At 41.3% G+C, this 15253-nt stretch overlaps 1 protein-coding gene across 1 annotated transcript in view; it reads right to left on the reverse strand.

The window, feature by feature from the left end:
• The window catches only part of LOC119429101 (receptor tyrosine-protein kinase erbB-4), a 297900-nt gene that overhangs the window by 20367 nt on the left and 262280 nt on the right, over positions 1-15253 (reverse strand). The window contains exons 21-23 of the mRNA XM_037696818.1: positions 10973-11134; positions 4355-4430; positions 4102-4248 (exon numbers count right to left, since the gene is read on the reverse strand). Coding sequence (XP_037552746.1) covers positions 4102-4248; positions 4355-4430; positions 10973-11134 — 385 coding nt within the window. The remainder of the gene's footprint in view (positions 1-4101; positions 4249-4354; positions 4431-10972; positions 11135-15253) is intronic.

A 15253-nucleotide genomic window follows, 5' to 3' on the forward strand; every position in this document is an offset into this window, starting at 1 on the left:
AATTTCTTAAATTTCAATGAAAAGAAGGCTGGAGTCATGTTGTTCTCTCCAAACGACACGATCACGAACAACTGCATCGACCTTTCCACTCTAGTCCTGTCAGAAAAACAAAGAGTCACAAATCTGGGAGTGATATTGGACCCTTCCATGAAACTCAACAGTCAGGTCAACATGATTGTTAAATCCTGTTTATTCCAACTGAGGTGACTTTTTAAGCTGAAGCCCATATTGTCCAAAAATAACCTGGAGACATTAATACATGCATTCATTACATCTAGGCTTGATTATTGCAATTCACTCCTGTTTGGTATCAGTCAGACCTCCATTACACGACTACAACTGGCCCAGAATGCAGCAGCCCGATTTTTAACCAGTACAGGCAAAAGAGAGCACATTACATCAGTCTTGGCCTCCCTGCACTGGCAACCAGTTCACCTTCGAATCCAGTTCAAAATACTCCTGTATGTCTACAAATCGCTGAACAGTTTCGCCCCCCCATCTACCTGATTTGCTACAGTCGTATGTCCCACCATGTTCCCTGAGGTCAGCAGACCAGTTACTTCTCACAGTTCCAGGAACTCGTCTTAAGCACAGAGTTTACAGGGCCTTCTCTGTAGCAGGCCCAAGGCTTTGGAACGAGTTACCTCTGCTTGTCAGACAGGCCCTCTCCCTCTCGGTTTTCAAATCCTGTTTAAAAACCCACTACTATTCAGTAGCTTTCAACACCAGATGATTTGTGTTTTGAACCTGTATGCTTCACACAGGTTAGTTGTTATATTTATTATCTGCAACATTTTTATGTCTATATTCTGATTTAACTTCATTTTGTATGTTGCTTTGTGTACTGCCTGTTTTTCTGTTTGTACAGCACTTTGGTTGGCCTTGTCGCTGTTTTAAGTGCTATATAAATAAAACGGTATGGTAGTATGTTTTTTTATTCCTCTATAATCCCAAATAGTGCCGACCTGACGCTGTGCCAGACTCTGTAGGTTTATTTGTGGTTCCTAGAGCTTCCCAAAGCAGAATGGGAGGAAGAGCTTTCAGTTATCAGGCTCCTCTCTTGTGGAACCAACTTCCAGTTTCTGTCCGTGAGGCTGACACATTATCCAGTTTTAAGACTGGGCTTGTTGACTTTCCTTGTTGACAAATCCTATAAGTAGAGTTGGCTTGGGTTTTCCTTAGTTATGCTGCTATAGGCTTAGACTGCTGGAGGACAAACTGACATTTTCTCACTGCTGCTGTCTTTACTTGCTCTAATCTACCTGTTTGTATTTGTAATTATTTCTATCCTAACATGTTTTTAGTCTTTCCTCCTATAGAAAGTACTGTACATCTATACCTGCCATTCTGTGTTCAATTATCCTTCATGTCCTCTCAAACCCAGTCAGTCTAAGCAGATGGCTGCTTGTCCTGAGTCTGGTTCTGCTGAAGGTTTTTTCCTGTTAAAAGGGAGTTTTTCCTTTCCACTGTCTCGTTTGTGCTTGCTCAGTATGGGAGACTGCAACAAAGTGAAGATTCAAGAGTCTGCTGGCTTCCTTAGATAGAGAACTTTACTAATTGGCTTTTATAATGTATGTGAATGTTCCTGTTCAGTGCCCTGAGACGACTTCTGTTGTGACAGCGTTTATGAATTGAATTGAATTCTTACTGAAAAAAGTTGCCCCAATGTGCAAAAACAGAAGAAAAATATTTAACAAGTTATCTTAAAAATACACTGAAATGTTTAAAAATAGACACTGGATTGAGCTGAACTTTTACAGTGGACTACATTTTTCTGGACTGAACATGTTTCCCTCTGTTTGAGACTTTTTTTGTTCAGATGCAGCATCTTCATCAACTCACCATTACTGTAGTTGCCTGGCAACATTATCAAAGCAGGGACTAGTCATTAATCCAGTTTATGTAATCCCAATCCCTTCTGTGCTTCTGCATGCATTAGACATGATATAATGTTTGAATTAGTGTGCATTAGAGGTGGTCACAGACAGAGACAGGGTTCGTACCTTGCTAAGCTCTCTTTTTGCTGACACCAGGTGAATATTGAGCTAAAATTGGAGATTTATGACAGGTTTTGTTTCAATTTTTTGACAAAAAAGTTCTATTATTGACCAATTTTCCAACACTTGTTTATTTTAAACACTTGTCTATCTATAACAAGTACACATTTTTACTTGATATTATAAATCATATAGAATTAATGCACGTCTGTGTGTTACATTTCAAAAAAGGAATGAGGCATTTAAAAAAAATCCTCTCCCAGAAAATTTTGAATAAAGTAGATGCCATTTCCTGTATTCTGGTGTATTTTAATGGGTTATTAAACATCTATGTTTACCTACATAAGTAAACACTTGATTCAATAACTATTTTAGAGAGCAACAATAAGTAGCCTGACCAACAGCTCCCTTGTGTGAATAGAGTAAGCTCCACTTCTCTCATGCATCCTAACACCCCACTGGCCCCACCCCGGTCCACAACTTCTGGCACTAATGTAGTGCTAAGCTAGTGGTGTGCAATACAGAAGCGGTAGCTAAGATGCTACAGACGTAGTGCTCAGCCTCTCTCACACATCCTAACCACTCCAACCTGGTCAAATACTGCTGGCACTAATGTAGCACTAAGCTAGTGTGGAACACATAGGTGTCTTCTCTCCCCCCCCCCCCCCCCCCCCACCCCATTGACAAACTCCCTTGAAGAGCTAAGTGTCCTGCCAAGGCAAGGGACCTAGAGGAAAACACTGCATACAGTGTGGTGAGTTGTTGTAAGTAACCAGGAAAACCCAGAGTGGACTTTTAGTGATTTAAGTATTCTCCTGTTAGAATGGTGGAATGGATTTGTTCACAAAGAAATAGAAACAGCACTCCCTGAACTAATATTTCATGGTAAATGTGTGTGTGTGTGTGGTGTCAGGGGTGGGGGGGAGGTCCAAACAAATATTTTTTAAGTGTGTGGGAAACACGCCCCCTTCACATATAATTGATGTAACATCTACGGAACTATGTGAGTTTAGGGCTTTGATTGATTTAACACAACCACATCACAACATGTTTTTTCTCCCATTCTCATTTTTACAGATGACAAAAATCCATTGTGGCGACAGGGATCTTTAATCACCACTGTAAACACAGAAGCACTCAGGAGCTTGGAGAATTTAAAGACTGCTATTTTAAACAGTTGATGTCAAGAAACGAGTCGCAGCGCATTCACTTCCACCGAAAGGAATTGAAGGAAGTGTTACTGTGCAAATTGAAATTCACATATACGGTGTGTCAATTTATGCCATGTGGGAGAATAGCAACATTTCGGTTGTACAGGGTGTATCTTCCAACTTTTTTTTTCTTTTTAAAAACCATACATCCGTATTTGACCCCTGACCCCCCAGGGTACAGAATTTGTATGCCTGTGAAAATGATGAAAACTATGAACCACCCCTTACATAAGTGATGTTAAGTCTCAGCTTGGTGTTTGTTGCCTTACAGCAAATATAAACTCTATTATATTTTCTGCTTGTTTGAATATATGAACTGTGCAGGCAAATGGTGTCCCAATGAGCACAGGCTGCAGTGCAAATATAAAGAAAATATTGATTGTTGCTGAGATTTTCATAAAAATCAGTTTATAAAGACACTATCTAGTGATCCAAGTAACTAAAATAGCATATAATCTCCTAATCTACCTTTAAAACAAAGTTTTCCAACAGGTATGTGTTCAGAAAGAATTTCTTGTCATAAAACCCTAAAATCCCTCTTGAAATGCCATTTTTCTCTGCCGGCTACTGTAGAACTGGGAACTCCCTTCATATAATGTTTGGTGTCATTGGGTTATTCTTTTTAAACAAAAGACTGGACTTACAAATGACACCACTCAAGACCAATAAGAATCAAGTTTTCTCACCAAACCGGCATTCCCATAAACAAAACCTGCTTGTTGCCAGATCGGGTGATAAATCGCCAAATTTCAGTAAACTGCGTATCCCTTTGAACAGCCTTACATTGAGAATTTGAAAATAATAAGTAGCATTTAAAAACTGCTTGTGACTCAGTTGTCCAGCACAGGTCAAACCTATGAAGGTTTATATGATGTTTGAAGGCATTCTCTTACATTTGACCATGACCATGTAGACATCAATGGTGCAAATGGGTGGCTGGGGCAGCCGCTCCCCTTTCTCCAGGATGTCTGGGATTTCTCGTGTGGGGATACCGTCGTATGGCTTGCCGCCAAATGTCATCAGCTCCCAGATGGTCACTCCTGAGAAAATGAGAAGAAAATAAATCAAGGACAGGTTTCAATGACGCCAGACTAAGAACAGAAACAGGATTTCAGGTCATTAACACAGAATACATTTAGCACCCACCGTAGCTCCACACATCACTCTGATGGGTGAACTTCCTGTAGTGAATGCACTCCAGAGCCATCCACTTAATGGGCATCTGAGGAGACGTAGATTTAAAGTGTTAGCACCACATTTAGATTTATTGCAAGTTTATCATATTAAAACGCTGACAAATTTGAGCTTTCTTTAATGGTGCCAATACGTATTATTATTTGTCCATAAATCATCTGTTTGTGCCACAGGATCCAAGTTCCTTCCCCAGCTTTGGAAAACACACAAAACATATATCACTGTATAGTGCAGGGGTCTGCAACTTTTTAATCAAAAGATCCATTTGTACCCTTCGCTCACTAAAGCAAATGTATCCCGAGCTACAAAACCAGCCACAACTGTGGTCATCAACTGGTGGCCCATGGGCTACTTTCAGTTTGTTGGAAGGCGGTTTTACGGCCAGTGATTTTTTAAAATATCTATCTGTCCGTCCGTCTGTCCGACCGACCGACCGACCGAAAAACAAACATATATATCAGTGAAGTCCAGCACTTCACATTAAAAGTCGCCTCCTCACGTCAAGCCTCAGTTTTCCTTGATCTCTGTATAACTGTTGTTTTTTTAATCCATTTGGTGTTTTTAAACTCGGGGACTCGTTTTTATTAAGACTGGTCTACAAATAAAACACATTCTCATGTCTTTTGTGGTACAATGAATTTGAAGGATTGTGACCTGTTGAGGTTCATGAGCACATTTTTAAAATAATATTTTCCATGGATGAAAGTCCCAAAATGGCGTTGTTGGTTTTATCTGCACAACCTAATCTTTAGTTTTTTTGCGTGACTGCACCAGTGAGCAACACAGAACTGCTACCCGCTGCTGCATTTTGATTTTTATTCTACTCTTTTTTTGTAGCTTAAACATCACAACATCAGCGTCTGTTCATCTTAGGTTATGACAAAAGTAAATCCTAAATTACTTATAGGCTCTATAGATCTAGAAGTATGTTGACTTGTCTTGAGCCTGGTTCTGTTGGAGGTTTCTTCCTGTTAAAAGGGAGTTTTTCCTTCCCCCTGTTGCCTTTGTGCTTGTGCAGGATGTGAGACTGCGACAAAATGAAAATTCAACGCAATCTGCTGATTTCCTTAGATAGATAACTTTACTAATTGGCTTTTGTATGTATGTGAATGTTTCTCTTCAGTGCCCTGAGACGACTTCTGTTCTGACTTGGTGCTATATAAATAAACTGAATTAAATTGAATTGGATTTTTTTGTGGCAGCACGGTGGCACAACTGGTAGAGCTGCTGCCTCTCAGCGAGCAGGTCCCTGGTTCAAACCCCGGTCCAGGGGCCTTTCTGGGTGGAGTTTGCATGTTCTCTCCGTGCATGCGTGGGTTTTCTCCGGGTACTCCGGTTTCCTCCCACAGTCCAAAAATATGCATGTTAGGCTGATTGGTAACTCTAAATTGCCCCTAGGTGTGAGTGAGAGAGTGAATGGCTGTTTGTCTCGTTTGTCTCTATGTGTCCCTGTGATGGACTTGCGACCCGTCCAGGGTGTACCCCGCCCCTCGCACAGTGATTGCTGGACATGGGCACCAGCGACCCCCGTGACCCAAAAATGGAATAAACGGGTAAAGAAAATGGATGGATGGATGGATTTTTTTGTATAAATATTTAGTATCTTTCTTTCTGCTCAATATTGCTGAAGCACTACAATTGACCTCAAATTAAATCAACCATAATGAAATGTTTTATGGACGCGAAATGCCATTTGTCTCCATCCATCCATTATATTTTACCCGCTTCTTCCTTTTCAGGTCACGGGGGTCACTGGTGCCCATATCCAGCCATCACTGTGCGAGAGGCGGGGGACACCCTGGACAGGTCTCCTGTCCATCACAGGGACACATAGAGACAAACGAGACAAACAGCCATTCACTCTCTCACTCACACCTAGAGACAATTTAGAGTTACCAATCAGCCTAACATGCATGTTTTTGGTCTGTGGGAGGAAACCGAAGTACCCGGAGAAAACCCACACGTGCACAAAGAGAGCATGCACACTCCACCCAGAAAGCCCCCGCAGCTGGGATTTGAACTAGTGACCTGCTCATTGAGAGGCGGCAGCTCTACCAACTGCGCCACCGTGCTGCCATTTGTGTCATTTTACCTAAAAAGCCTGTAAGTTTGTAGCAGGCTGGGTATAAAACAGTGATAGCTGTTTTTATGACATTCCTGACAAGGACATCCTAATTGCATTTTGATCCCAATATTGATGGGGAAAGTTTTTTTTTTAGATGTACTCTGTTCAAGGCAATTATGTGTGTTTTGCATATGAATGCACACACAGATGTCGGTCATCTACAGTACAGCTCGGACGCTCCTTTTTGCATGAGAGCCTGGGTCTCTTTGGGGAAATGAACAGGAAGAGAGGAAATGATATGCTTCAGGTTGGAAATGTGTTACGGCACCTCCACTTTCAACTTTGTTGATTTATCTCCCACGGAGCGTCTATTTTTACAGAGTGCATGTAGATGCGCCGACAACGGGCTCTCGTTTATCAAGGCATCAGCGAATACCAACATGGAGTCAATCACTCAGATGGCTGCTTCCGACTCGTCTGGGTTATGAAAATGCCTTTTTTTTTCCCCCTCCCCTCCACCGCCCCCTCTTCACCGTTCAACCCCTCTCCGTTGTTGAAGATAACAGCCTCGACTCGAGATGCAGCGGCTACCTTTGGGCCTCCAGCTGAACAGACGTGGCAATGAACAAGCCGATTTAATAAAGGGAGTTGATCAGAACAATTTGCATAGCTAGTCTCGAGTGGGGGAACGCGAAAGGGGCTTCTGATTAATGGAGTCCCCGAACAAAACAAGCCGACTGGAATTCTGGATGCGTTATTTATTTCGATGGATTGCTTCGAAATTGTATCACTAAAAACAAAGTGTACCAGACGCGCCCCCCCCCCCCCCCCCCCAAAAAAAAAAAAAAAAAAACTGTCAAAGCTGCGATTTCCTGATGGAAAAAAAATCATTTAGGTTTAACTTAAAAATCTTTTACTTGAGTTTATTTCAACAAGTTTCCAGGAACCTGTTGTAAGCTCAGAGGTGACAGGGCTTTCTCTGTTGCAGGTCCAAGTCTGTGGAATGAGTTGCCACTGCATGTCAGGCAGGCTCCCACACTCACAGTTTTTAAGTCTCGCTTGAAAACCCACTTTGATTCCCTTGCCTTTGACACGGTGTGATTTGTTTTGATCCTGTTTGTAGTCTACAGTATTGGCCATTTAGTTATTATCTGGTGCTATTTGTATCTATATTTTTATTTTATGTTTTCCTATCCGCTGCACTTGTTTGTTTCTATTGTACAGCACTTTGGTTGGTCTTGTTGCTGTTTTAAGTGCTCTATAAATAAATTGGCATGGTATGAGTCAGAACAACTACCATAATTTCTGGACTATAAGCCGCTACTTTTTTCACACGTTTTGAACACCGTGACTTGTACAATGATACGGTTAATTTAGGGCTAGATGATATGGCCACAACTTTTATCATGATATATTTCTTAATTTCGATTGATAACGATATAATTCCGATATAGATATAAACAATGTAAAAGCCTCAGAAAAACTGCACAAATAAATCAATGTTCACCTTTTATTTGTATTTAACCTTCAAAAAAAAAAAAAATTGAAATCACCGTCAAATAAACATAAAACTCTCAACTTTGTCAATTTTAATAGTTTTAACTTTAAACAACATAACCTAACCGTTGTCGCATGTGTTTCTCTTTTGATACAGCTGGGGGAGTTGTTTCAGGGACACGTTGGCACGAGCTTTATTGTGCTTCATCTTCTGACTCAGCATATTCTATAGAGTGGAACAAGTTAGATGTGTTCCCACCGCTACTTGGAACGACTCTCCGGCACATTTTGTAGAACACTGAAACCTGCAGTTTATCGGATCTTAGAAAGCCGAACCACTTTCACAACGCCGATTTAATCTTTCCTCTCTTATCAGTTATATCATATGCTTTCTCTTCGCTTGTGAAAGCTTGTTCAGTCACATTCTGACGGTCATGGGAACTCATTTTGAAGCGAAAACTTACCAGGCCTTGGAGCTTAGCCTAGCTTGCTACCGCTGACTCCTTCGAGCTGTGGTGTACGTCACCACGCACTTACGTAGTTGTGTCACGGCTTTTTCAGTTTGGGTTGAAACTGAAGCAGCCGCTTCAACCCGAACAGAAAAAGAAATGTGTCAGTGAAACTCTGTAATTGTATCGAAATATCGAAAATGTGCTTAAAAATTATATCACCGTTAATAGTGAATTATTGTCCAGCCCTAATATACATATACAGTATATATATATATATATATATATATACATATAGTGTATATACAAATGTGTTTTAAACTCTTCGCACACTAATTCTAAACAATGCTTTTAAACTCTAAACAATCTATAAGAGCACAGAATGTCATTATGTGCTGCAATTGCTGGCAGGTGGCAGAGAGCGGAGCGGAGATCATGACATGATGAAGAGCATTACATTTTTTACTCAATTTGAGCCAGGTAAGTGTATCTTACATTTAAAGGTGCGGAGCATCTCCCTGCACAGGTGGGCTGCACAAAGATGCAGCAGGTGATAAATTATTTAAAATAATTAATTTTAAATGAAAAATCCATGCCGATCGTGTGGCTCATCCATCAATCAGCCAATTGTGTGTCATATCCAATCTTACTTTGAAAAACCGAGAAAGAGCGGGTTAGCAAAAGTCGAACTGCGAAGTAGCGAGGGACTACTGTATTCTGAAGTGGCTTATAGAGTCCTGATCTATATCCTGTTGAACATCCATGGAAGGAGCAGAAACCTTCAGACCATAGAAAGCTGGAGCAGATTGCTCACAAGGAGTGGACCAAAACACCTGAGGACAGGTGCAGAGGTCTCAGAGGGAGTGACAGAAATCACTTGAATGCCTCAGAAGGTTCAGTAACGAAGTATTAAGTGAAGGCTATCATCCTTTTAGTCGTGGCCAGTTTCATGATATTTCAGTGACCTTTGTGACCTTTTTGTTCTTGAACAAATCGTACCAACAAGTTTATCAGCTTCTGTAGCAGTGTTAACTCCGCAGCACCTTTGTCCCAGTCTGTGGACAGTCTTTTTAAATGTCGATACAGCAAATCACACAGCTCCATGATCCACGAGTCAAATTAATTTATTTGTCTTCACTCAAATATCTCCACAAGCCTGAAATAACAGTTTAACCAGCGTTCTAGTGCAACGATGCAGAAATGTCTTTTTCGTTTTGCTTAACAGGTAGTATTTAAAGCTAGCAATCAAATAACTATTCTCCTTGTTCAGCGGTGCAGAAAAGAGAAAAAAGTGGAACAATCAAACTGTACGACTTGATGATGGAGAGCAAAGCAAAGTCACGAAGGTGACTTGTCTATAATGGCAGGAAATAATTTTAATATTTATCAACTATAAAATAATGTGAAGAACATTTTTCCTTTTCATATCTAAGGTGTGTGTGCGTTCTCTCCGAAAACAATCATTGTAGGGACATCTACAAGTGATTACCTTTCTATGTGCACACAATTCAAGATAGCTGCCACAACAAAGTGACCTTAACAAAAAAAACCCACAAGAATTACTATAACTCAGTCAATTTTACAAATATTGAGCTCAAATTTGTTGTAGTTGACCATCATCCCTGATACATAATCATAAAGCTACATATGGTGCCAAAGTTTTGCTTTGGCAAAGGAATACTAACGTTTGAATTCAGTATGTGATCTAAGTGCCGTAATTTCCGGACTATAAGCCGCTACTTTTTTCCCCCACACGCACTGAACACTGCATTAGCATTTGGCCAACTGTGTTGTTGTTCAAGTGCTTTATAAATAAAGTTGTATTGTATTGCAATATACAATGCTGTGGCAAATTTATGGATTTTATTTATTTTTTGATGGGCTAACGAGCTTCATGCCGCCAAAACATTTAGCCTCATAACATCGAGCACTCACATAGCTGCCCAATACACGTCTCTCTTAGTGGGTGAGTCCAATGAGACTACTTGTATAAATAGAGGTTAAAAAAATAATCTGACCAATGAAATTACTGTACAGTGGACAAATGAAACAGGGAGGGGGGCAATGAAATGGGGAGGGTCCTCCCCAGGGTGTGGGGAAACGAAGTCAGTTGCGTGATGGAAGACAGCACCAGCTTACACAGGAAGTAGATGAAGATAGCGATCAATGACTTCATGGTAGGCTACTGTATTATTTTTTCAACCAGCCGTGTTACAGGCACTGGTCAGAAAAAAAAAAATTACGGTATGTATTTGTGTATATTACCGGTACATATTTAATTAAAAGTTTTAAAAATCTTTCCGTGTCAATATCTCATGTTACAACATGGACACTAGTGGCTTATAGAAAAGCAAGACCTATATATGTACAAAATTATTATAATTATTTTTATTTGGTGGATGTGGCTTATATTCAGGTGGGTGCGGCTTACATTCAGGTGCGCTCAATAGTCCGGAAGTTACGGTACTTATAGTGTTTAGGTTTGCCAGCCATATAATTTTTTTTAACTCACTTTGAGCCAGGTAAGTGCATCTTACATTCAAAGGTGCGTCCACTTACACCAACCTTGCCGCCGTCTGCATTGTACTCCTTCTCGTCGGCGTCCAGCAGTCGGGCCAAACCAAAGTCGGTGATCTTGATGTGATTGGGAGACTTCACCAACACGTTCCGAGCAGCCAGGTCTCTGTGGACCAGCCTCCTTTCCTCCAGGTACATCATGCCCTGAAGGAGAAGGGAAAAATGACAGCAAATATTTTCCAGCAGCCTTTTATCTCTTTAAATCTCAAGACCGAAGCCGCCATCGATGTGATAAATGTCAACACCAGCATGAATGTATTGTCATAGCCGTTATCGCCGTAACACCTGCACAGACGCTTAGATTGAATCTTTGTTTCCTGTAAAGCTCACATGCACGACTGTAAGACAGATAAATAGAGCTTTGAAGATTGCACAGGCATCAGAAAGTTTTTCAATCTCACATTTGAATCCCTTAAATAAGAGGCAACATGCCTCCAAAAGTCTCTGTCGTACTTTTATGACACATGGCCTTTTAAACATTCCCCGACTCTGGACGGTAAATGATGAAACTTATCAGTTCAGCAGCTTTTCAAATCTTGATAAGATGCTTGGAAAAATTTCTTATGTTCTCAGATCCTAGAGGAAGCAGCCAAAAAAAAAAAAAAAAAGGTGGAAACACGGGTTGTGTTAGCAATGTGAGAAGCTAACCGACAATATCTTCTTCCTGGAACTACATTCAACTTAAATGCATTTTGTTCTGCCATAAAGTCAGAAGTTTGTTTTATGATGACAAGAACTTCTAACCCCTTTTTGGTGATGGGCAGAATTGTTTTTGTTGGAGTCGACTCAACTGTTGGAGTTAACTGTCTCTCTCTCAGTGGTGATTTTAGACTCTCTTACGGGGTGCTCTAAATTTTAAATTAGTACGTCCATGAAAAAAAAAACTTTGGGTGGTTGTTCTGGGTTTGTGTTTTGGGTTCTGTTTATTGCATTTATGATTCAATGCAACAAAATAAACAAATTTAAAGGTAACAGATCATTGTAAAACTTGGTTTATTTACATAATGACTTTAATCACTGGATATTCTGCCCCTGAGCTCTTGGCTTTCAGTAACTGTATCCCCCTGAGCAGTTTAGTTGAATAGCCCTGTTCTAGAAAGTAATCCATCAAATATCTATAAATGATTAACATTTGGATTCAACTCTAATTAATATGGTCACCACAGCTAACTGATATTAACTAATACCGAATGACTATCACTCGGTCAAATTTTCAGGAATTAAGCTAAAATCTAGAGCGGTAGCAGCTGAGAGTCATCTTCAACACATACTCCAAGCCTCAATCTACAAGTCAGTCATGAAATGCAGTGAGCAATATGCATTATTTCAAGGAATTCATCTATTACTAAATAGAAATCAATGCATACTTGAAATGCCACTTGAACTTCAATGACATTCTTTCAGAACAGCACACTGTATTTTCCAGCGTATAAGTCACAGTGTTTTGCATAGATTGGTCAGTCCAGCGACATATGCCAAAGTGACTTATATACTTACTATTCACAGAGGGCTGAGTGATACTAGCAATAACAGCATTGTAAGAGGGGGACAGTTGAACCCGGAGGCCTCCACCCCTGTTTAATGATGGACAATTTCTTTTCACAAAGATGGCCTCCTTTACTCCTCTCTCAAACCATCGTTCCTCTCTGTCCAGGATGTGAACATCTTCATCCCTGAAACAGTGACCGCTGGCCTGGAGATGAGTGTAGACCGCAGAATTCTGGCCTGATGATGTTGATCTTCTGTGCTGGGCCATCCTTTTGGCCAGTGGCTGTTTTGTTTTCCCGATGTAAGACTGATCACAGCCCTCCTGACACTGAACAGCATACACAATATTACGCTGTTTGTGCCGGGGGACTGGATCTTTGGGATGAACCAGTCTTTGCCGTAATATATTTTGGGGGTTTAAAAGCCACTGGGATGTTATGTTTAGAAAATAAACTTCTCAGTTTCTCTGATACTCCCTCAACATATGGAATGACCACTGGTCTGGGTTCCTCCTTTTCACCTGATGACTGACTGGAGTCCTGTTTGAGTTTCTTCTCTGCTGGGAAGGCCCAGTTAGGATATCCACATTGCTCTAGAGCCTGTCTTGTGTGGGATTTCTCCTTCTGCCTGGCTCCTGCGTTAGTGGGGACACTGTCTGCTCTGTGATACAGAGTCCTGATGACTCCTAACTTGTGCTCCAAAGGGTGATGGGAGTCAAACTGCAAATACTGGTCTGTGTGGGTGGGTTTGCGGTACACCTCATTTTGCAAATGTCCTCTATCAGAGACTGAGACCTCACAGTCCAAGAAAGCCAACCTGCCATTTTTTACATCTTCTTATGTGAACTGGATATATTTACCACAGAGTTGATGTGATCAGTAAAATATTGGACTTCCTGAGATTTAATTTTAACCCAGGTGTCGTCAACATACCTGAACCAATGACTTGGTGGTGTCCCTGAAAAGGACTCAAGGCTCTCTTTTCTACCTCCTCCATGTACAGGTTAGCAACAATAGGAGAAACTGGAGACCCCATAGCACACCCATGTTTCTGCCTATAATATTGGCCCCCATATGTGAAGTAGGTTGACTGGCAACAGCAAGACTTCCCGTGTGTGCTTGCTTCACTCAGCTGGTGCAGGTGGAGGAATGCTGGAGAGCTAGCGGCTCCAGCTGCGATGGATAGATTTTGCCGCACCCCCCAGGTGAAATGAAGCTGTTTTGACCAATAAATAACACATAATAAATGTGACTTACACGCCGAATCGACTTATACAGTATATGCTTTTTTCCTCTTCATGATGCTTTTTTTTTTGGAACTGATGTGACTTATACGCCAGAAAATATGGTAATCAGAAAAACGTTTCTTTTTCTTGACTTCTCTGTCTGCCAAACCAAACAGTAGGATGGGCAGGCAGACCGACAAGGCTGAGCGGATTGAAACGTATTAGACGGGATGTTGAACAAGTTGCTGGTGGATCAATGGAAACACCTTGGTGAGAAGCGAGGCAGTCATTGCACTTAGCAGACAATGAAGAATTTACACCGAGGCCCATGCCTTCCGCCGGAGAATCATCGCCCGTTTGAAACGCTTAAGGCGCAAATACTGTAAACACGTGACCGCATGCACACGAACGCCTCCTCCTCGGGCTCCTCTTCCTCCCAGACGAATGTGAGAATAAATCGATCGTGCAGACGTCTGACTCGCCGCTAGCTGAGCCCTCATCCATCATCCTCCGGCCTTGCTGAGACTGACAAATACACACAAAAACATACACACACAGTGACAGGCGCAACCAAGAGACCACCGATACTGAAAAGCAAGACATTTTCCCCACACGTAATATATCAATCTGTCAGTCTGTTTGCATGGCTTTCCCGTTTCTCCACTAGGTTGGAACACTTCCTACTTGTTTATTCTTCACCGTTGGGCGGCCCTCACCAATATGGCACACAACGTGCTGTGACAAGGTTTAAAACAGCCCCATGTTCTGCAGGAAGTGTGTTTAAAATAGATTACTTCTGCGGGGTTCAGGCAGGTGATCAATAACAATGTTGATTACAATAAGCCCAAAGACGAGCGTGCTGCGCAATATTTATCTCCGATGTCGATGTCGAGAGAAATTAGGAATCAATGGGCCACACAGCCCATTAATACACTTCGACTTAAAGTGACGGGGCAATGAGGTGAGGCCATCGCAGTGACAGCGGGGAATGTACAACAGCTCAAGGAGCCAATTAATTTCCAGCCACCCAGGGAGGTAAACAGTGGCGTCCCAGCGGAGGATGTGGGGGCAGCCGCTGGTTCAGGCTCAGAGGGTCCCCCCCGATTGTGCCACTTTAACGCCCGCCTAAGTGCCACAATCACCAGAGTCCTGAGGTTTGCAGATCAAGAGGAGACCGGATAATTCATAATTACATAAAAGGTCCGGAAGATGTAATTAATAAACATTTCAGTTCATGGAGAACCCAGAGACAGAACGCTGAAGAAACCCCCCCTCTGCTAAACACATCCATAAATACAATTTATTACATTTATTATTGAAACACTTTGGCCATTCGTGCTGCTGTTGTTTGGCGTGTTGTTTTTGTACGATTAGTGCTTAGCATACTCTTAGTTTAGCGTATTTCTTAGTTCATATGTTAGATCTTATTACTATTTTTCTTTACGATTTATACTTGTGTTGGATGTAACTGGGACCCTGTTTGCACAATTTCAATCCACAACATGTACCACATGTGATGCAAATGACAAATAAAGAAACTTGGATTTTGA

Source organism: Nematolebias whitei, chromosome 23, assembly GCF_014905685.2.
Source record: "Nematolebias whitei isolate Nwh7 chromosome 23, NemWhi1, whole genome shotgun sequence".
NCBI lineage: Eukaryota > Metazoa > Chordata > Actinopteri > Cyprinodontiformes > Rivulidae > Nematolebias > Nematolebias whitei.